The 23,437-nt window shown below is 38.2% G+C and overlaps 1 protein-coding gene across 1 annotated transcript in view; it reads right to left on the bottom strand.

The window, feature by feature from the left end:
- The window catches only part of LOC103030667 (E3 ubiquitin-protein ligase RNF123), a 587,096-nt gene that overhangs the window by 556,958 nt on the left and 6,701 nt on the right, over positions 1-23,437 (bottom strand). Inside the window, exons 6-24 of the mRNA XM_049471875.1 lie at positions 23,266-23,320; positions 23,082-23,167; positions 22,244-22,330; positions 22,045-22,112; positions 20,594-20,719; positions 20,265-20,379; positions 20,072-20,176; positions 19,112-19,237; positions 18,321-18,413; positions 17,879-17,952; positions 17,405-17,522; positions 17,142-17,241; positions 16,396-16,457; positions 15,187-15,258; positions 13,842-13,962; positions 12,262-12,363; positions 5,346-5,446; positions 3,994-4,186; positions 2,790-2,935 (exon numbers count right to left, since the gene is read on the bottom strand). Coding sequence (XP_049327832.1) covers positions 2,790-2,935; positions 3,994-4,186; positions 5,346-5,446; positions 12,262-12,363; positions 13,842-13,962; positions 15,187-15,258; positions 16,396-16,457; positions 17,142-17,241; positions 17,405-17,522; positions 17,879-17,952; positions 18,321-18,413; positions 19,112-19,237; positions 20,072-20,176; positions 20,265-20,379; positions 20,594-20,719; positions 22,045-22,112; positions 22,244-22,330; positions 23,082-23,167; positions 23,266-23,320 — 1,950 coding nt within the window. The remainder of the gene's footprint in view (positions 1-2,789; positions 2,936-3,993; positions 4,187-5,345; positions 5,447-12,261; positions 12,364-13,841; positions 13,963-15,186; positions 15,259-16,395; positions 16,458-17,141; positions 17,242-17,404; positions 17,523-17,878; positions 17,953-18,320; positions 18,414-19,111; positions 19,238-20,071; positions 20,177-20,264; positions 20,380-20,593; positions 20,720-22,044; positions 22,113-22,243; positions 22,331-23,081; positions 23,168-23,265; positions 23,321-23,437) is intronic.

Genomic DNA, 23,437 nt, shown 5'->3' on the forward strand with positions numbered 1-23,437 from the left:
GACAAAAGCAGCTTTTTTTCCAGGCGTCGCTCAGTGAAATAATGCCCCTGCTGGAGCCGGAGGACGCCGCGGCGGGGGGAAGACAGAGTGGATGGTATACGGCTCTGCCGAGCAAAGCACTTCTCACAGAGTACAAATTATATCCACCTTCACTGAGTGTGAGTGCATCTCTTATGGCCTCTCAGATGAAAGAAGACCACATAAAAGATGTTTCACAGTCCGAACATTATCCGCGCTCGTTTGTGTAACAGGATTGGCCGGTCACGTGTGTGTATATGTGTGTTTGTGTGTGTGTGTGTGTGTGTGTGTGGCGTAACGTCTCCCGCTAAGGTCAGTAGTAGAGATGTAGAGGAGGCTTCAGGAGGAGATTCACTCTGATAGATTGAATTAGAGAGCTGGTGGGCCGAGTCAGGACTGAGAAGGAAGGGTCCGCTGGGCTGAGGAGCTCATAAAACCTAACATTAACTATTAACAGGGACTTTTTTTAAATCACTGCACTTATCTGTTAATGTCTACAGTGGTGTTCATGGGTCTTTCTTAAGGAGTAATACAGTGGGGCTTAAAAGTTTGTGAACCCTTTAGAATTTGTTTTCTATATTTCTGCATAAATATGACATAAAACAGCATCAGATTTTCACACTAGTCCAAAATAGCGCAAACAAATATTATACTTATAGACTTTAACTTGGCCCCATTCCAAAATATTAACTTTATACTGTATAAGGCGCATCACCTAGAGACACTAATAAGGAACTTCCAATTCAGCAGGTCTTGCCTGGTCAAAATCAGACTTTATATATATATATATAACATATATCAAATTATTAATATGCCATACCATATGTCTGTCTTTGTTAAAGAGCATAATACAAAGTATTTCAGCCTGTTTGTAACAAATCAAACAGTGTGAAACTCGGAAATCGGGAAAAATTGGTGGAGTTTTATTATTATAGGTGTATTGAACACCTTCTAGCCCTAAAAACCAATCTATCCCTCAATCTAGCCTCAATTTCAATACTAACCACAGCCAGAACTGATTAGAATCAGAACCTTTAGAGTCAATAAGTCACTTAAATAGAATTTTTCTGACAACATAAAGCAGATAAAAGATCAACACATTATGCCCTGAATTGAAGATCTATTAGTCTGTAAAAGGTTGCAAAGTCATTTTTAAAGCTTTGTCTCCATAGTAGGCATGAAACATGTGGCTATGTGGAGTCTATGTATATATGTATCTATGACATTATCAGTACAGTGATGGCAGCGCCCGGAGATTTACCTGCACTAAACAGTGGTTTTTAATACGTTTCTTGTGCATTTTTAAAGAACATAATGGTGAAAAGAAGGATAAAAATAATGAAGTATAGAGAGAAACAGATACAGAACTACAGAGTGCTCATGTATGCTGAGTGGATCTAAATAAAAAAAAAAGGATAATGGGTGTAAAAACAAGACAATTAACCTAAAATATGACCAGACTGAAGCAGCTGCATCCAGCCCGAATGCCTGTCTGTTTGCACTTGCAGACCATTTTTTATACAAAAACTTCTCTAAAATGAAAAAAATAAAGTAAATTCCACTGGGTGTGTCCAACCTCATGCCTGGTAGGGTAAATAAAAACACATCATCTCTACTCCTCTTTCTCTCACAGGCGTAACTCCCATCCAGACACCCAGAGCTCCAGGTAAAAAACTCTGCTCCTGCCATGTTCTTCCCCCTGACACGTTATTAGCCTCGGCCCTTGTTCTGAGATCTCTCTCTCTCTCTCTCTCATTTGTCCTTTCTCTCTCACCTCTTATTCACTCTTTTTTTATTCTCAGTCACTATTCTCTTTCTCAGTCACTTATTATTCTCAGTCTATCTCTCTATCCCTTTACTCTTCTCCCTCTCTCTTTTTTCCATTCTTGAAAAAAGTAGTCTCTAACTTTTTCTCTCTCTCTCTCTCTGCCTCTCTCTCCCCAGTCTTACTCTTCGATCCCTTTTCTCTCTCTCTCTTTTTTCTCCCTCCCTCACTCTTTCCTCTATCCCTCCCTCTCACCTCTCTTTTACTCTTTTCTCTTTCTCATTGTTCTTGGCCCATCTCTCTATCCCCCACTCTCCCCTTCTCTTTCTCTTTTCTCCCTCACATTCTCTTTTCTTCTATTTGCTCCGTCTCGCTCTCTCGTGTCTCCCCCTCCCTTTTCTTCTCCCTCCCTCTTTTTCTCACACTCTCTCTCTCTCTCTCTCTCTCTCACCCATGTCTCTCTCTCTCTCTCTCCCCTCTGTCTTACTCTTCTATCTCTTTTCTCCCTCACTCACACTTTCCTCTACCCCTCCTTCATACCTCTCTTTCTCTTCCGTCTCCTGTTTCACTCTTCTCTCTCTCTTTTTTTCCCTCACTCACTCTTTTCTTTCATGCTTGCTCTCTTTCACTCTCTCTCTCTCTCACACACATCTCTCCCTCCCTCCCTTCTCTTTCATTTTTTTCTCTTTCTCATTGTTCTCGGCATATCTCTCTATCCCTCCTCTCCCCTTTCCCCTCTGTCTCACTTTTCTCTCTCTTTTCTACCTCACTCACTCTTTTCTTCCACTCTCTCTCTCTCTCCCTCCTCCTTTCCTTCCTGACTTCTCTCTCTTTTCTCCTTCACTCACTCACGCACTCTTTCCCTTATCCCTCCTTCTCACCACCTCTCTTTCACTATTTAATTTTTCTCATTGTTCTCAGCCTGTCTCTCTACCCCCCCCCCTCCTCTCTTTCTCTCTCTGTCTATCTCTCAGGGGGGGGGGGGGGGCTCTGGAGGGTATCTCACCTTGCCCAGCTGTTGATGAACGCTCAGGTTGTACATCATCACAATCCCGTCCAGGATCTCCAGCAGGGACTTCTCCGTGATTGGCTGGTCGGGCTCTTCCAATGGTCGCCCCAGCAACAGCCCATCGTTACCATGGCTTCCCTCGACTGGAGTCAGAGGGGAAGAGAGGGGAGAGGGAGTACAGAGAGAGAGAGAGAAAGAGAGAAAGATGTAGGAAGTTTTTTTGGGGAAAAAAACAGAACATTTTATCCCCCGGCAAGGTCTCAGAACGTGGCATCTTTTTCTTCAAGCAGGTGATTTTTTTTTCCCGCCTCTTTCTCTCGCCACTCCTAGCCTAGCTAATTGGTTTCCCACTGACTTCCATTCTAGGGCTGGAAATTGCAGCTTGCTGGAGCTGGAGAGGGCTTTGTGGTGCACTAGAGGGGCTGGAGACATTAAGCCTTTCTTATCTTGCTGTGCTACTTATCATAACAGCAAAAATTGATTGGCTTCAGTACAAAACATTACAAATCCTAAACCCACGGCAAAGTTTATCAATTTCACAATGTAAAAGTGTAAAGTAATGTATTGAAATTCATTACTCTGTAGGTAGAAGTATAGATACTAGGGTTTAAAATACTGCTGTAGAAATTGAAAAAGTATCAACTCAAGCTTTTTACTCTTTAAGTAAAAGTGTTAAAAAAAAGTACTGGATTCAAAACTACTTATAGTATAAAAGTAAAAGTAATTTAAGGAGAAAAAATAAGGCCATTAAGAACAAAAGCTTATGCCACGCCCACAGAGTCCTATAGAGCACTACCCCCAAAACACATTTTTCGAAAAGCCATAATGACTATAATGTTAAAAAATTAAAATGTTATTGTTGATAAATATTGTTTCAGCTGCATATCTACTTATTAAAAATGAACGTATTTTACATACAGAACAATATAAATAAAGTAAATATATTAAAGAAGCTTAGTTGGACTGCATGGAGTTTATCTGCACAGATCATCTTCATACTAGGCTACATACGTCTGCTATGTTCTTGCTGGAGTGTGTGTGGGGGGGGGGGGGCATGTGCAGGTGTGATGGGTCACAGTATAAACCAATAGGGAGTCGGAATGGAATATGTTTATACTTCTCTACATCCAATCACAATCAGATTCACTCTGGATCTGATTCTGATCTGAATCTGGATGGAGAGATTTATCTGGATACTCACTGTCCTCCTCGGTCCTCTGTTCCACAGGTAGAGTGCGCACTTTGACTTTCTCGGGCGGGGCCAGGGGTCGTCGTGGGGTCATGAGGCTGACGGCGGCCGTGCTGAGGAAACGATTGGCTCTGCCCAGCGTGGGAGAACTCAGCCAGCTTGGCCGAGCCAAGGCACCGCCCATCGCTGCTGCTCCAGACGGCCTCTAAAAAAAAAAAACACACCAAATATAGCCATATTAATATATACCAGAGACTGTAAAAAAGATGGACGCCGTGTCTCCGTTCCCATTCATTCAATGAAAATGAAGCCAAAATCTTCCACCATGTTGGCGATCCTGCCACCTGATTCTGCGCAGTAGAGACCAGAGGAGGGAGAAAGACTGTGGATAGCAGCCTACTCATTTACATAACCCCGCCCCTGAGGGCTGCCTCGAGGTCACAGGCTGCAGAGCGGGGCGGAGCGGAGCTGACTGTCTGTTATTGGTCCCGCCCATAAGCAGCCCTTTTACAATAACCACACCTTTTTTGAATAGAGCTGAATAACGTTTTAAAAACCGAATACTGTGAGGATATAAAAATTTAACAATATAAGCAGTGGTTACACTAAAGCTGCTGCATTTAAATAATGGAGGTACAATTACAGTATATTAGAAAAAAACGTGATTGAAAGTTGTCTGTTTTGCCATTGAAACCTATGGGGATGGGTGGAGTTACACAGCTTTCTGCAGCCGAACAGCAGGGGGCGCCCGACCTGTGGTGGCTTCACTTTTAAGAGACGATGCTCTGTCCAGTTATACACAGTCTATGATATATACAGGTTTATGTTTGAGTAAAATGAACATTGTTGTTTTATTCTATAAACTACAGACAACATTTCTCCCAAATTACAAATAAACATATTGTCATTTAGAGCATTTATTTACAGAAAATGAGAAATGGCTGAAATAACAGAAAAGACGCAGAGCTTTCAGACCTCAAATAATGCAAATAAAAAACAAGTTTTAGGAGTTTAGAAATCAATATGTGGTGGAATAACCCTGTTTTTTAATCATAGTTTTCATGCATGTTGTTATTTTCTCCTCCACCAGTCTTACGCACTGCTTTTGGATAACTTTATGCTGCTTTACTCCTGGTGCAAAAATTCCAGCAGTTCAGTTTGGTGGTTTGATGGCTTGTGATCATCCATCTTCCTCTTGATTAGGTTCCAGAGGTTTTAGAATTTGGTAAAATCAAAGAAACTCATCATTTTTAAGTGTTTTCTTATTTTTTTCACAGCTATATATATATATATATATTTGGCACACAGGTAAATGACATATTCAACAAATTTGCATCAGCCAACCAACGCCACAAAAGTTTCACCTGGGCCGCTCCACTCTCCTCATCCTCGTCCAGATCATCCATAGAGGCGGCCTGGATCTCCGCAGGGTCGATGATGATGTTCGCTTTGGAGGCCAGATCATCTACAAGGAGAATCCACACAAAAACAGCAGCAGAATTGGCTAACTTTAGAACTTTACACAGTTCAGTCTGAAGTTTCCTCAGCGTTTTAAGATTAGAACAGGCTAGAAAACCATTCAAAGTTTATGTTTGAGACGTTCAATATGTTCAATCGTTCAATAAATGGACATGACCTCAATCATTTTAATGATCATGATATCATCTTTTATGTATCTCTCGAGTGACGGCTGAGGCAGGGTCTTTATGCCGGTCCAACGCGTGCCAGCTGGGACAGACCGGGGCTGCACGTCATGGTGTGCACCCACGGTTCTCCTGCCTACGCACTTTGCAATGTGTATGTATATATAGTGCACACTGAAGAACCTACTATAAACTACTTTTTAGGTTCCAAAATTAGGTGCGTAAACAGGAATGGAAAGTTTATTGTCTTTAAAAGGGTTAATTCATTTGTTACAATACTATGTTATTCTTTTATTAGTGCCAAATTAGTGGTCTAACATTGCCAACAATATCATTTATCGCAATAATTTCTGGGACAAAATATCGTTTTTATCTAAAACTTTTTTTTATAGTAACAGGACTGTATGAGACCTGAACAGGAATGGCTCTTTATGGCTGGTTGTCATCGTAACGAACACGTGGAGGTCATGTCCTCAGGCGTGATGTAGATTCTTCCTGAAGCCCTAGATCAGATTAATGAAAGAGTATTCCTCACGTTGCAGATCGAGTGCAATTTCCTCGCCCAGGGTTGCAGATTAGGCGTCTTCTGTTTGGATGGTAACTTGTTTTGATGGGATATTAAATATGCATATGTTTGGCACAGGAAGGTGAAGCTGAAATGTTATGTAATACTAATAGAAGGATATTTTGTGGGCCTGTCAGTCGAGGCAGGGGAATGGCGTAATCCATTCCCCTGCCTAATTTCAAGAATTTCCCCACGGGGATCAATAAAGTATCTATCTATCTATCTATCTATCTATCTATCTATCTATCTATCTATCTATCTATCCAGCAGGCAAGAGGTGCTGGTTGTGCAACTGCTGTTAATGTGGCTGTATACGTGAACAGCAGGCTAAAAACAGAAAACACATTTCTCTGTATTGATTTTAGGCCACATTTTAAAGTTTATAGTGCTTTTTGGGGCTTTTTTCAATGCTGTTAGCCCTTAACTGTACGGAAAAGTATAACAAAAGTGTTAAAAATGCTTAGTCATCCCAGAACATACTTTAGAGGCAAGCCGTATTACAGTGTGCTACATAAAGGGGATACAGTACATTAAGGATCCAGGACAAAACATTTTCCAGAATCTTTTCCATGACTTCCATATCCATATCTGTATTACATCTCTCAGTATCAACTTGTTTTATACACTAAAGTGAGTGCAATAAAGTGAGTGCATCCCTCAGTCTAGTATAGTAAGTACCAGAGCACTGACCAGATACCCCTCTCAAAAGATTCTATCATTCAGCCTAGTACAGTAAGTATCAAACACTAACCAGATTCCCCTCTTGAGAGTACATCACTTAGTCTAATACAGTGAGTATCACAAAACTAACCAAATACCCCTATCAAAAGAGAGAGTGCATCATTTAGTTTAGTACAGTGAGTACCAGAGCACTAACCAGAATCCCCTCTCGAGAGTACATCATTCAGCCTAGAACAGTGAGTATCAAAGAACTAACCCAATGTCCCTCTAAAGAGAGAGTGCCTTACTCAGGCTAGTATAGTAATAACAAACACTAACCAGACTCCCCTCTCGAGAGTACAGTACAGTGTATATTAGAAAACTAACCCAATACCCCTCTGAAGAGAGAGTGAAATACTCAGCCGAGTACAGATCAAATACTAACAAATACTAACCGGATTTCCCTCTCGAGAGTACATCACTCAGCCCGCTACAATAAGACATTGTGTGAAGAACCTAAGTAAATAAAACCATCAGTTCATCACAATTTGAAAGTATCTTGAAAGTTTTTTTTATGTATTGCATCGCTCCAAAAACATCTTGAAGCATCTGTTTAAAAGTTTAAAAGTAAGAGTTTAAAAGTAAGAGTTTAAGAGTAGGTACTGTGGGATTAGAGTTTAAGGCTGGAGGAACGTTGTGTATAATAGATAACTGAATATGTAAACATAAAGAATCTGTGGACCATAAAATAAAGCTCTACTGTGATTGTTTTATGGTACAGAATACTTTTTTTTTTTTTGCCAAGAACAGGGGACGATACCGACCCACGTGGCTCTGGATATAAATTTGAGACGTTCCTGAGGGAAGACACTGTGTCCATCTGCCAAGCTCCTCTGGCAGGCAGTAATAACAGGCCCTGAGTTTGTCCATCAGCCTGGAGTTTGTCTTGGATTTGTTCCATCGCCCTTCCAAAGGTTACGAGGGGCTGAATTAAATCTAGTGATTTACACAGGCTGAACTGGGCAAATGGGACATTAAAGTTAATGAAGAAAATAAAAGGTTAGGGAAAACACACAGAGGTCCTCGACTCAAGCTCTGGTTATAAAGTGGCAGCTGAGGGAGAAAAGCAGTCTGAATGTGAATCGGGTCTTAAAGAGAAACTTCATAAATTGGATGAAATTCCTACTTTTTTTTGGATTAAACTGCGGATAAGCACATAAAAAAAAGTTTTTTTTAAATGTATTGACTGAGCAAAACTATCCATCATTAATTATCTCTCTCTGAAATAATATACAAAACTCAAGAAGTAATATTGTTTCTCCCTGATACAGGAGTTTGCTTGAACAGTATAGAATTCATAGGTCCTGGACCCGAGCTGCTCATGCTTCCACCACCATGCTTCACAGTTGGTATAAGGATAAGGTCCTTATGTTAACAACATTTAATTTAAACCCAATTTTATAAACTATACAGGTGCATCTCAAAATGTTACAATATCATTAAAAAACTTTATTTTATTAATTCAGTTTGAAATGAAAAACTCATATATTATATAAATGTATTACATACAGAGTGATCTATTTTAAGCTTTTTTTTTTTTTAAATATTGTTCATGATTATGGCTTACAGCCCATGAAAAAAACAAAACTCAGTGTCTCAGAAAATGTTAATATTATATATTAAGACCAAGTAATACTTTTGACAGCGTGGGCAGTGTCCCAAGTCCTGCTGGAAAATGAAATCCGCATCTCCATAAAAGATGACAGATAAGAATTTATGCAACTTTTACATTAAGTAGAAGGTAAAAATGCCATGAAGAGAATAGAAAATGGACAACAGCAGTGAGAGAAGGGATTCAGGGGCGGGATCACGAGGTAAAACAGCTCATAAGCTCATAAATATTTGGATTGATAAATCAGTTGCAATTATATTAGAAGGCTCACGTCACAACAGATTTATGTTTCTGATAAAATGGTCAAACAAGGCCAGAGGATGCATCCGCAGAATAAAAGGAAAAGCTTTTAGCGTTTAGAGAAAACAAAAGACGCAAAACAAAGAAGTGGGCGTGGCAAAATAATGTGCCCTTTTTACAGTGAACTCACATGGATCTCTGTGATAAACCCAGCTTTAGCCACTGAAACTCCTTGGTAGCTCCTGTGATTTTTGCAAGGATGAAACCGAAACTTCACATGAAGCTTTAATCTTGTGCACATGTGCGTCAGTTTAGTAGCATTGTGTGAGCAGTCTAAAATAAACATGTAAATAAACAATGACCTTTCAATGTAAATTTACACAAAATTTCAACAAACTATAAAGATATTAACTTTATAATTCTCTAATGGTTCCATATGCAGTGTTGACCATACCATTATCAGGCCAAGATGAGACCTTGGAGATTGCATCCATAACAGGATCTAATGAGGCCGCTAAAGACACGAACGCAGACAAATGCACGTCCAGCCGGGACTGAAGGAGCAGTTAGTGCTGTCTGACAACAAGGACCAAAGAGAGATGTCAATAACCACTATAAGACCAAAATGGCAATGATAATGATGATGATGTCACGGCCGAATCGATGCTGCCCTTCAAGCCCGTCAGAGATAATCATTATGATGAGAGGCAGCGTGAGGAACCCTGCACTTCTGGCAGCACTGAGACCAGAGACCAAAAAAAAAAAGAAAAGAAAAGAGGACACTTTGAAGATTGAAGAATAACAGCTTACGTAAAAAAGGTCATGAAAGAAGAGCCTGGACCAACTTTACATTCAAAAAATCAATAATGCCAAGTATTGCTGGACAATACAGCCATGTCACAATATACTTTTTCATTTCGGTCGTTACAACATTTTTTTTTTTTTTTCCTCATTTTCTCCCGAATTTTCAGGGCCCATCACTAGTAACTCCCCCTACAAAACCTGGAGGGTGAAAACTAGCACATGACTCCTCCAACACATGTGAAGTCAGACTCCGCCTCTTTTTGAGCTGCTGCTGCTGCTGTAGCATTACCGAGTAGCATCACAGCGCTAACGCTCGGAGGAAAGCACAGCAGCGACACGGTTCTGATACATCAGCTCACAGACGCAGCCTTGTGCTGATCCACATCACCCTAGGAGTGATGAGGGGAAAGAGAGAGCGCCATCTACTGTACTGTACCCACCCAGAGAGAGAGCAAGACCAATAGTGCTCTCTCAGGGCTAACCATAACCAACCTAGCGCTAGCTCTTTCGCAGTTCAGAGGCGAGTATTTTTGTCCTGCAGTCTGCACATCTACCATGTTAAAACACGGTTTTGCAGCTAGCTCAAGCAGTTAGCTCCAAATGCTAATGCTGCTGCACCCAGCCTTAGTGGAAATCTGGAAATCTAAGGAAGCACTTTACTCACTCATCGAAACCTGCTAAATTAGAAGGAAAACATGTTAACACCCCATTCCTTAATAGTGTCACATAATGTGTCTAATAATCCAGTGCATCTTACGTATAGAAATAGACTAGAAAACAGACTTTTATTGAAAAATACAGTACATTAGTTGGTAAATAAACACATTATACTTCAAGTCCACTGTGTGCACGTCTATACATACACAAGCCCGCCTTCTCCACCACTCAACACCTCCTCCTTTTCTTTTAATCACAAAGATTGAATCCCACAGCACCAGCCCATTATCACTTAAGCTTATTCGCAGCAAACAGACTGCCATATTGGCTGTGTTCCTGGAAGAGTGATGAGAGTGAAAGAAGACAGCAAACAAAAGCAATAAGTGGAGAAACCGGTGGCAGTCCCTTTCCTCCCAACCCGGCCCGTACAGCTTCATTTGCCCGGCCTTATATTCCGAACTCATCATCGGTTCGCTATAGAGCCGGGGCTTCCTTCAGGGAAATCAATATCCATCTGCATCCCACTTCCCCTGAACGATGTTGGCATCTATATCATTCCTGCCAATTCGGGGTTTTTTACGAGGGCACAAATCAAAATAGAACAGCCATCCATACCTCTGATGGGTGGTAAACACAGCCAATTGCAACCGCATGGAATGATGGAGCCGGCAGCATTGTGGAATGAATGCACTTTGCTCTCCATTTGATGCTGATTAATCAAAGGTCATTCAATCTATACTGCTTCGCTGGAAGCGGCAACGAGATCAATAAGGAAGAGGAAAGCTTAGCAAAAGTTTTACAAGCAAAGGAATCCAAAATCTCTGAGTTGAGGATCTAATTCTGACGATATTAAAGTATAAAAGTGTAGTAAAGTTTTAAAATAAACCTCAAAACAGACAATTAAAGACTATATATAGTTTAGGATTGTACAGTCTTTAAAATATCAAATATTGTGTCCAGTGACTTTTGACATGTGATTAGTGTTCCAAGGAAGCTATGTTGAATGTAAATGTTGAATGTGAATGTTGAGGATTTCTGGATTTCGGGTTGCTGGTTGAGTCATTTTTCTGTATGCATGGACAATTGCAGCCAGACAATGCTGGTAACAATCATTAACACATGACACTGTGGTTCAAAGACTATTAAAACAACTGAAACGCTTCCAAACTTCAGAAATGGAACGTCGCAGGCCTCGCTCCAACTTCAAGAATTTGTGCCTCCTTGCTATGAGCACGTTGGCCACTGTTCAATCAACCTCACTCACTCACAAGATAAACCCTTACAACTTATACTGAGGCATATGCGTTCTCAACTGCAATTAAGTGTTTAAGGTACCTGTGTGTTTCTGTGCAAAAACTATATTCATGTTCTGCCCACTACGCTTCATTAGCTTAAAATGAAATTATCTATTAAAATAAATAAAATTTTATTGAAATGAGCAGAAATTATGTTACATTATGCAAGTAGATTTGTTTAATAATACTATACCCAATACTACTAAGAATAATACAAAGAAAATGCCTTCTGGAGAAAGGTTTTATGGTCAGATGAGACAAAGATGGCATTCAACTCCGAGAACACTGTACAAACTGTTAAGCTTGGGGGTGGTAGCATCATTTTGTTCTGGGACTGCTGTGGAACTGGTATATTGCACTGTTAAAGTGAATAGAATAATGAAGAAGTAAGACTAACTCTGAATTTCTGAAGTTGACATATGGACACAACTGAGTGTTTCAACAGAAGGATGAAGCCAAAACACATTTCAAAAGTGGGTGAATGAAACAGGCAAATATTAGGCTTTTGTAAAAAATCTTTTAACCAAAGCACATTTAACCAAATATTAGGTATATGTACATATAATTCTGGCCCTGCTTTAAATTAAACAGACCAATCTGTATGCCGTCAGTATAAAAGGCCCCCTTCTTCTGTCCTAACAAATTAGCCTTCATCTCCCCCTAGTGGCGCTCTGGTCTAAATGGCCCAGTACATTTCAATAGGTCACAATACAAATGAATAAACTTAACTAATGTGTTCCAAACCTTTCAGTGTTTTCTTTAAATGTGAGAGCAGCCCTCCCAGACGCTGCAGGTCAAAGTAATCCACCTTCCCATTGTAGAAAACCTGAGGGGGCACATAGGCCTCTGCAAAATAGACAAACAAAGGATTTACAATTATAATAATCCCAATATAATCACACACACAAATATACAATATAATTACAATATGAGCACACACTCAGACAGATGTACTTAAAGGCTTAAGCTCAGAAAGCAAAAGCAGACAGATACTGAACTACACTGATAATACTGATATTATGTTTAAAGGACTGAATGGCAGTCAGTAGTACCGACTGACTGACTTACTGAAGAACTGAACGACTGAATGAATGAATGACTGACTGACTTACTGAATGAATGAATAAAAGACTAAATTACTGAATGAATAAATGAATGAATGAACGAATTAACGAACGAATAAACGACTGAATGAATAAAAAAAAGTGACTGACTGAATGAATAACGGACTAAATGAATCAACGACTAAATGACTGAATGAACGACTGAAGAACTGAACGACTGAATGAATGAATGACTGACTGACTTACTGAATGAATGAATAAAAGACTAAATTACTCAATGAATAAATGAATGAATGAATGAATGAATGAACGAGTGAATGAATAAAAAAGTGACTGACTGAATGAATAACCAACTAAATGAATCAACAACTAAATGACTGAATGAACAAATGAATGACTAAATAAATGAAGGACTAAAGGACTAAATGACTGAATGAATTAACGACTAAATGAACAAATGAATGAATGAATGAATGATCGACTGAATGAACGACTGAATGAATAAATAAATGAACAACCGAAGGACTAAATGATTATTTGAATGAACTACTAAATGACTGAATGAATAAACAACTAAATAACTGAATGACTGAATGAACGATTAAATGAATGAATGAACAAACAAATGAATGTACTACTGAATGACTGAATGACTAAAAGAATAAACTACTGACTGACTGAATGACTGAATAAATGAATGAATGAATGAATAAAGCTTCTGAAACTTTTATTGCACTGAAACAACAGTCTAACTGAGTTTGGCCTACCCTTTCAACCATTACAACAGACCATAACTGAGACCTTAACACTTTCAAATCTAAAATCTCTATAAACTCCCATACTTCAATACCAGACCCTCAAACAACATCATTAACTTCACAGATTTACTGCAAGTACTGGATTATTTATATCAGATGCACAAGCATTTCTAACAGAATCATATGGAATAAGATTAGTTCAGGGTAGTTACTGTATCACTTATAGTTGTAACTGAATCAATTTATAATAGATCATGAATAATAATCACTTACTGGTTTATTTATAGTTGATAGTGAATCATTTAAAGTAGTTACTGAATCATTTAAAGTAGATACAGATTCATTTATAGTTGATAGTGAATAGTATTGATAGTATTGGAGTTACTAAATCGGTTACAGTTGATGCAAAATCATTTATTACAGCAAAAAAAAATGCCAAAGTCAAAATGTTAAATATTAAGGTACAAGCAGAGTGTGTGTGTGTGTGTGTGTGTGTGTTCACCTTCGCTGCTGATTGCACCTGCACTCTTGCGTTTGCCATCATCCCAGTAGCTCCTCACAGCTGTAATGAGGCGATGCATGAAGCACACCATGTACTCAGGAGGACACAACACTGTGGGGTTCTGATTAAAGAGAGAGAGAGAGAGACAGAGAGAGAGAGAGAGACAGATACATATTATTCATTCTCCAGTTCAATCTGGGTCAACGATTTAAATCCCTAACACTGAGAGAGAGAGAGTGAGAGAGAGAGAGAGAGAGAGAGAGAGAGAGAGAGAGAGAGAGAAAGAAAGATAGAGTACAGAAATGGGCCAAACTTCAAAACCATTAAAATATAAAAGCCATCATGGGAACTTTTGGAGGGCAAACTCAGCCCCAAACAATTTAAGAGGAGACCGAACAGCCTTTAGAGTCACTCGCTGCAGTTTCACACAATGCAAAGCTCTTCTACAAGCTTTTGCCAGAGATGGAATAATAAACAAATGTCATGGGGAAAAATGGTTTGTTTTTTTTTGTGAGAGTTTGACCTGACGACACCTCTCTCAGCTGCAGCTCTGAGAGTTCTCTGAGTTCTCTTCACACAAAGCAAACGGCTGAAAGTTTGAGGGAGATGGAGAGCGAGCGAGTGGACGTTTCAGCGCCGCTATTTCCGCTGCTGAAATGTGGAGTGTGGAGTGGGAAATGTGCTGGATGCAGTCGGAGGCGGACGGTCTGACAGCAGCTTTCGATTTATTGACGCCATTATTACTGGAAGCTGGGCGAGGCAGGGAGTACACGACCCTTCTGGCAAAGAGCAGATGTAGTCTGTATTTCATCTGAGACAGGGACAGCATTGTCTAATAAAAATTTATGAAGCGCAGCAAATCAAACATTGCTAAACTGGACAGATCAACACATGCGGATACTTTGAGAAGCTTGGATGTATTGGATAGTTGAAACCGAGAACGTTAAGGGTTAGTGTAACGTTACTGACCTTTTTTTTTTTACATGTAGTGCAGTGTAAAAGAAACAAGAAATTTTATAATAATATTTTTCCTCCTCTGTGCCTCATAATTGGAATTTAAGGAAAAATGAAAAAAATAATAATAATATATATATATATATATATATATATATATATATATATATATATATATATATATCTTGTGTTACAAGATACAAAAATGGAAAAATCTGATAATCGAGAAAAGATTCACTTTCATTTTTCCTGAAATTCTGTATACAAAAACTATAAAAATGAAAAAAAAAAAAAAAAAAAACCTGGATAAAAAACTATTTCTTCTTTATTATACTGAATTTAAAAAAAATAGCTACACTGAACATTTAGCATTTGTTTTTGGAGCTCTTACCCCTCGGTTGCTCGCGTTCTCCTGGAGGAACTTGCGGAACTTGTTGAGGAATATGTAGCGAGAGGCTTCTCCCTGCAGAGGAGAGAAAGAATATAGAAATATATATATATATATATATATATATATATATATATATATATATATATATATATATAGCTGACAACTTTTTTTTCTCATTTTTATCCCTTTTTTCTCCACAATTTACAAGGCCAATTACGCAACCCATTCATTACAACTCCCCCTATCACTAGTAGGGTAAAGACTAGCACACGCCTCCTCCGACACATGTGAAGTCAGACTCCTCCTCTTTTTGAGCTGCTGCTGATGCTGTAGCATTGACGAGTAGCATCACAGCGCTAACTGTGGGAAGAGCAGCGACTCGGTTCTGATACAGCAGCTCACAGACGCAGCCTTGTGCTGATCCACATCACCCTAGGAGTGAGAGGAAAGGGGAAAGAGCGCCATCTACTGTACCCACCCAGAGATTTGTGCTCTCTCGGGGCTCCGGCAGCTGATGGCAAGCTGCATGACCGTGATTCAAACCTGGACCACTCGAAGTCATAGCAGGTTACTTTTCCTATAGAATTCTAAAGCATGCTTAAAGGCTTGAAAGATATTGTTTTAATAAGATGACATTTTAACAGATTCCTGAAGACAGAGATAATATGGTAAAAAAAAAATAAAGATTACAGTAAAATGTGGGCTTTGTAATGAATTTAAAGCAATTAAGGCATCTTAGCTTCCTAAATACTAAGGACCTTCAAAACACTATGGACTCTATCTTACAACCTGTGCAAGGCATTTCACAATGTTCATCGCTATCTAACTGTGTGGTAAAAGTGCTTATTGTACATTATCACAATACAGCTGATTTTTACATGACGGACTTCCAATTATGTATAACATGAATAAAGATTAATGCATAATGAACATATCACATAGAATCCTCTGTGATCCTTATAATAATTAACCTATTTATTTTATTTAAACAAGCTTTAAACTAAGTGCTCTTATCATCATACATGTATCTATTCTGAGATTGTTATAAATCAAAGAAAGGAAAGACATCTTTATCTCTCTTTATCCGCAGGATGATGCTTCTCCAGCTCAATGTCATCGAGGACAGAGACAAGATGCTCCATATAAAAGTGCAGCTGAGACTGCTGATGTCAGCAAAGCGTCATAAACACGGCCACTGGCTTCACGTACCGTCCCTTTGTCCTTGTTGTTTAGCATCAGCCTCAGGATCTGAACCTGCAGCTCCTCCACCACTACACACACACACACACACACACACACACACGTCAAATCATATTATGTATATTTATATTTATAGTGTTTTTTATTAATCACATTATCGAGTTTTTGTCATGCTTAATTTAATAATTTCTTTAAGCAATTAACACCAATAACAAATATAATTCCAGTCTTACATTTTTTTTCTTTTTTTTTTTAATTCTATTTTTTTTTTACATGTGTAATTACTGTATGTTTCACACTATAAAAAAAATAGTGTAATTATATCCTATAATTTTCCCAAAAATCAACAGTGTGCCCCATGTATAAATTCTACCAGTCAGGTATTAAAAAGCAGTAAAGTCACTTATACAGGGGTTTAAGTGCAGTTTTTCCAGCACTAAGGCTAGGTGCAGCAGCATTAGCATTAGCATTTCAATAGCAATTCATTATTGTGCTTTAACTCAGCTAAGTTATAAATATAAAGAAATTTATTTTTAATTTATTCAACTTAACTGAGTGAAAGCTAGATGATAAATGTATTTATTTTAACTGAGTTCTGTTCAAACAACAATATTTTAATTAACTCAACTGCTTTTTTAACCCAAGTATTGTGGGCTTAAGAATGTATATATATATATATACACAGGTGGGCAGATACTTATGGCAATAGTTATATGCACACATATGTGTGTGTTAGTTTGACTTTTTTTTGGTACCTTCAATCCTCTTCTTGAGTCTCTGACATCCCCGTTCATACGCCCGGCGCCTCAGCCTCTCCTCAGCAGTCTCATGCCTCAGGTCCTTCTCATCCTTACCCTGGAGAGAGAGAGAGACAAACAACACGACAGTTCACATTAACTGTCTGACCCACCCATCTTCAACCCTCTACACTACAGGCCAAACGTCTTCAAGCAACAGTAACTTCAGTAATAATAAGAGAGGTATGCATCCAGCGTTCATTAAGAGGTCGAGAGCTCACCTCTTTGTCGAAGCGTGTTGGCCACCACGTGGTGGGGATGAGCTCCTCCAGACCGGCCTCCTTCACCCTCAGAGGTGTCTTAATGTAGAAGAACACTACAGAGCGCAGGACGTCAAACGTAGCGCTGTTAAGGACATTTTAGACACTTTGACAAAAGTAGCACTTAAAACTCATTGTACCTTTTAAATAACTCACAACAGAGAGAATTAACGCTTAAATTTATCTCTGAATATGTGATAGGATTGGACGGCTGACTGTTTACTGCTGTCGGGGTTTTACTCAGTCAGTGGTGCACCTGTATTTTCTACCACCAAGATAGAAACAGGCGTGAAAGTAGACTGTTGATAAGTCTAAGATAGCAATGAGCATCGCAATGCACCTTGCGCAGGGTGTACGATAGAGCCTGATGTCTTTCAATTCTGTAAGTACTATAATAACGCACATTTTCCCAAAGAAGTTCTAGAAAAAGGATATAACACGTTGCTCAGGAGGTATTTTCGAGACTTCTCATGGCGTAGGATGGCAGTGGTTAAGCGCAGGTAATGAATCTACAAGAGAAACAACAAAAACAAGCAAGCATGAGTGTCTAAAAGAGTATTTTAAATCTGCACTAACTCCTATTACACAGTTCAATTGAAATAGCATCCATTAGTATAGTACACACAGTCTAAAACTGCTGTGCACTACTGCATCCTCCAGACCACCTCCAACATCCTCCCCAATATGATTAAAAACAGAAGCACTTGCTGAGCATACAGTATCTTTAATACACACAGTACATGAGCAGTACGCCCTCTAAAGGGCTGTCTGAGTATCGTACAGAAGCTACACATAGCTTAGCCTTGTTAGCACGCATTCTCAGCTGGTGAGATAATTACCAGCACTAGTTTTAGAGCAGGGACACATTCCCTCCTACCTGGAATCCCAGGTCAGGGATGATGGGAGAGAAGCGGTAAGCCCTCAGTAAGGACATCATCAGCTGCTTCAGGCACTCGTTCACCTCGAAGTCCTGGAAGACAGAGAAACTGTTAATGCAATTATTACGAATGTAATGAAAAAATGAAGAGAGCACTTCAGTTTCTGAATCAGTTTCTCTAATTTTGCTATTTATAGGTTTATGTTTGAGTAAAATTAACATTGTTTTTTAACTCCACAAACTACAGACAACATTTCTCACAAATGTCAAATATAAATATTGTCATTTACAGCACTTATTAGCTCTAAATTAAATGAGAAATTGCTGAAATAACAAAAAAAAAGATGCAGAGCTTTCAAACCTCAAATAATAATGCAAAGAAAACAAGTTCATATTCATAAAGTTGTAGGAGTTCAGAAATCAATATTTGGTGGAAAAACCTTGTTTTTTAATCACAGTTTCATGTTCTCCTCCACCAGTCTTACACACTGCTTTTGGATAACTTTATGCTGCTTTACTCCTGGTGCAAAAATCAAGTAGTTCAGTTTGGTTTAAAGGCTTGTGATCATCCATCTTCCTCTTGATTGTATTCCAGAGGTTTTTAATTTGATAAAATCAAAGAAACTCATGATTTTTAAATTCTTTCTTATATTTTTTCACAGCTGTACATCGCTTCAGCACTGCTATTGCAATGTGCACACGGGCAATAGTTATCAATCATTTTAAATTAAAAGCCTTCTGCAGTGATGTTTCCTCAGATGCTCTCTCTGTAAGCCCTGTGCTCTCCTTACCTCCATGAGCAGCCAGAAGAGGTCTAGCAGCTGCTGGATTAGAGGATGTTCATCCACAGAACCTCCCCCCTCCAAAATGCCCAGCAGGAAGTTCATCAGCACGTCTTCTACCAGATACACTTTACACTGGAACACACAAAGAAATACGCTCTTTAGAAAGCTGTTTTTTTTCCTCCTTAGTTTAACCCCTTACAACCCTAGACATATGAAATCCATGTTATTTAGCAGGTAAGTGATGGGTAAGTTTCCTGGACAGGGATTAAGCCTAGTAGACTTCACAGTATTTTCCATGCGGTGTGAAACATTTCATGACAGGTTTACTGCTTTAATTCTCAGTTTTCAGCAATAAAACCCATGTTCTGAAGTATAATGCCGTGTCTGAGGAGAGCTCTGTGTCATCTCTGAGTTCCCCTTGGTGAGTTAAAGTTACCAAATCCGTACTGGCCAAGTACAGAAATCCAAACTTAAGTACTCCATATTGAGAATCAGACAATGTTTTGAATCATTGATTTGAATTTGCACTTGATTCGTGACCCGATTCACTAAATGAGTTCCTCAAAGCATCCAAACACCACACAGATCACATGATAATTTACAAAATGTCAGCTTTTAAATTTGCTGATACTGTGAAATATATATATATAGCATTATTCCTTTAAAAAAAGGGGCACTTGGTTCAAATCCTGTTCAAGCAGCTTACGCTCTTTCCCCTCATCACTCATAAGGTGATGTGGATCAGCACAAGGCTGCATCTGTGAGCTGATGTATTGAAACCGAGTCACTGCGCTTTCCTCCGAGTGTGCTGTGATGCTACATTGGTGTGCTAGTCTTCACCCTCCTGGTGTTGGGGTATCACTAGTGATTGGGGGAGTCCTAATGAGTTGGTGGGGTATTTGGCCATGTAAATTGGGAAGAAAATGGAATAAAAAATAAAAATACAAGATTCAAGAACATACTAACCATAAGAGGAGCGAAGTAATTGAAGACATGTGCTAGAGTGACGAGGACGGTGGGCTCTCCTTGGAGTTGCCAAGAGGAAATGTCTCTTTCAACGAGTTTCTCCTCCTAGCAAACAGAAAACAACATTATTAACAAAATGTATTATTATGTTTACTTTAGAACGGCATGAACATGGCAGATGGATGAGGTGTACCTGAGTGTCTATACTAGTGGACAGCACAGTCTTTATATAGCCCAGAAGCCTGTTGGCTTTGTTGAGGTCAGCAGTTGGGGGGTCCTGAAGAGGAAGGTAACCTTCCACAGGGTACGTAAGGAACTGTATTGTTAAGGAAAGCTGAAGACTGGGCCTCCTCTTACAGCTACAGGCAAAAAAACTTTAACTTTTAACTTAACTTTATTAGCTGTGATGCTCCAATGCAAAAAAACTCGTATTAAACTGTGAAAATTAGATTTTTAGCTAATAAAGTAACATAACCTTGAACAGGTACAGCAATAAAGTGCAATTTAAGAATGAAAGGATATCTGAGAGGGCGGCTGCCGAAGTTGAAGGCCACAGACTCTTTAAACGAGAGACTGATAGCAGGGAAATACGCTACACCCGGACCCATCTTGATATTACTGAAAGCCGTACCAAGAGACTGTCCATTCCTAAAAGAGGAAATAAAAACAAGGAATTAATTCTTAAAACAATAGAACATAAAAGTTTACAAATAGTCATAGAATCTAGAATTCAAATGCATCTAATACATACTACAAGGAATTATTGGGATACACTTATCATATCTAGCGTATCTATGTGTGGAATCCCACAGGGTTCTATCTTAGGCTGCATTTACACTGATCCGTCACGTCAACGCACATGAATGCACTGTTACAAAGGCATGTCCAATTAAATTAAAGTTTTAATTAATGGGAAATGGTATTTCCTATAAACAAAAACATATAAATGCATATTTATAAATATAAAATGTTCGATTGAACTTTATAACAGTGTCTAGTGAGCATATAGGAGCAATACAGGCTAATAAAAAAAAACTTTTTCAATTAATTTATATATTAATTTATATAAATTTATATATTAATATTAATATCTCTGCATCCTAGCTCCTCACTGTATTACACTGATTAGAGTTCCTGTAAATCAGCAGGGATTGATCATAAAGGACAGGGAAGCCTGAAATTGCAATGACTACCCAGGTGAAAAAAATATATACTTAATTGTACTTAAAAAATATTGAGAAATGTCTAAGTATGCTGTAAATATACTAACAAATTTATGTACTTACTTAAAATATATTACAAGTACATTAATTCTATGCTTTTATCAAATGTTTGAAAGTAAACTTTGATCATACTTCTCAAAAAGTACAATATAGTGTATTCTAAAAAATTATAAAAAATTTAATTCAGTTTAATGTAATTCAGTATACTTTTACCACACTTTTTTACAAATACAAAAAACATGCTTTTGTACATTTTTAGCTGTTACACTAGTTCATTTAAATGCATCATGTAAACTAAATTACTACATTGATTAAATATTTTAAAAATATATTTAGGTGTCACATTAATATAACATTAATATACGTTGTTATATTTGTTGTTATAATGCTCTTTAATTATAATTGGGAAAATATAAATATAAGTAAATTATAAACTACAGTGTTAAATACCAGATTTAAATGTCAAATAAAAAATGTTGCAGTACAGTATATTAAAATATATTTTTATACCCAAAGAAGTATACTAGAAGTGTGCTACTTACAAAAGACAGGAACAAGAAGCATATTTGTACTCTAATGTAAATATACTTGACATCATAATAGTGATACAGCTCTAATACTCAATAAATGTATTATAATTTTACTGTAAGTATATTTAAAATATGGGGTTACATACATGAAGCCGCTGTTCCCATCATTTTGAGAGATGGAGGATTATGCATACAGGTTGAAAGAGGTATGGTTACTTACAAGCAAAAAGTAATTGTCCCTTCATCAAGGTCTATCATACAGCTAACAATGTCCCCTGCAGCCCAAGACTGGAAAAAAGAATGAACAAGATTAGTGTTAATCTGAGTAGTTTTAAAACCTTGAACATCAAGTTAAAACAAATCACAAAAATAATAATAAATATATGTGTGTGTGTGTGTGTGTGTGTGTAGGTTCCCACCTTGCCATAATTGGTGGTGGTCACATTCCATTTTCGAACTCTGTTCCCATCGTAAGCGTACGAATCCGGAGTGTCCCCAACTCCTTCCTAGAGTTTGGACAAAAATAAAAAAGCATTAATCTTTATCGTCATATTTCTCTATACTGTGACTTTAATTTGACATTAAAATGACAGGGGCTGTCAGAGTGGTCCAGCAGTATAGTATAGTGCTGCCACTATAATCGGGACATCACTGGTTCGAATCCCGGTCATGCAGCTTGCCATCAGCTGCCAGAGTCCTGAGAGCACACAATTGGCTTTGCTCTGACTACAATGTTATAGCAAAATGTTAATGTTGATAAATTTGGGATTTTGCACTAGGCTGTTCCCTGTTTCAGCTGTATGTATGCCCCATTGTAAATGAATGTATTTTAGTAGAATATATGTAAATATATTAAATAAGCTTATTTGGACTGGAGTTTGTCTGTTATATGTTTATACTTCTCTACATCCAATCACAATCAGATTCACTCTACCTGGATGGAGAGATTTATCTGGATAGGGGTTTTATTGAATGATAAGAAGCCGGAAAAAAACGAGTTTTTAATAAATAGGAGTAACGAGGCTGTTTTTAAAAGGTACGGAGTAGAAAGTTCAGATAATTGTGTGAAAATGTACAAATAATTACTCCAGTAAAATATAGATAACCAACATTTCTACTTAAGGAAACAAAGTATTTGTACTGATTAAACACTTTTGCAAAAAAAAAAAAAAAAAAGTGAATGTAAGAGATTAATACTGACAAGAAAAAGTCAACAATTCGATTCTTTACATCCATACACAAATACTGTACCCGTACCTCCTGGTTGAATCTGCAGTTCAGTGTGCACCACCCTATCTGCATCAACCCCTGGGAGGAGATGAGGACCTCATACACCCATTTCCCTGAAAGTGTTAAAAAATTGGGTTAAATGAATGACTTTATTTTACAACTTCAAGAAAAATGCAGCACAAAAAAGTGAAAATTAAGAATGAATAATTACCTTTGTATACACAGGTTGTAGCCCTTATTGAGCTGAAATTGCTATGGCCAATGACCTGGATTCCAGAAAGAAAGAAGGAAGGAAAATGTCAAATATCTATATTTTTTAAATCACATTGATCCATTTTAAACCATTTTAACAATTAAGTCCATTTTAAACAATGAATTAGACT

This window comes from Astyanax mexicanus, chromosome 24, assembly GCF_023375975.1.
Source record: "Astyanax mexicanus isolate ESR-SI-001 chromosome 24, AstMex3_surface, whole genome shotgun sequence".
Classification (NCBI taxonomy): domain Eukaryota; kingdom Metazoa; phylum Chordata; class Actinopteri; order Characiformes; family Acestrorhamphidae; genus Astyanax; species Astyanax mexicanus.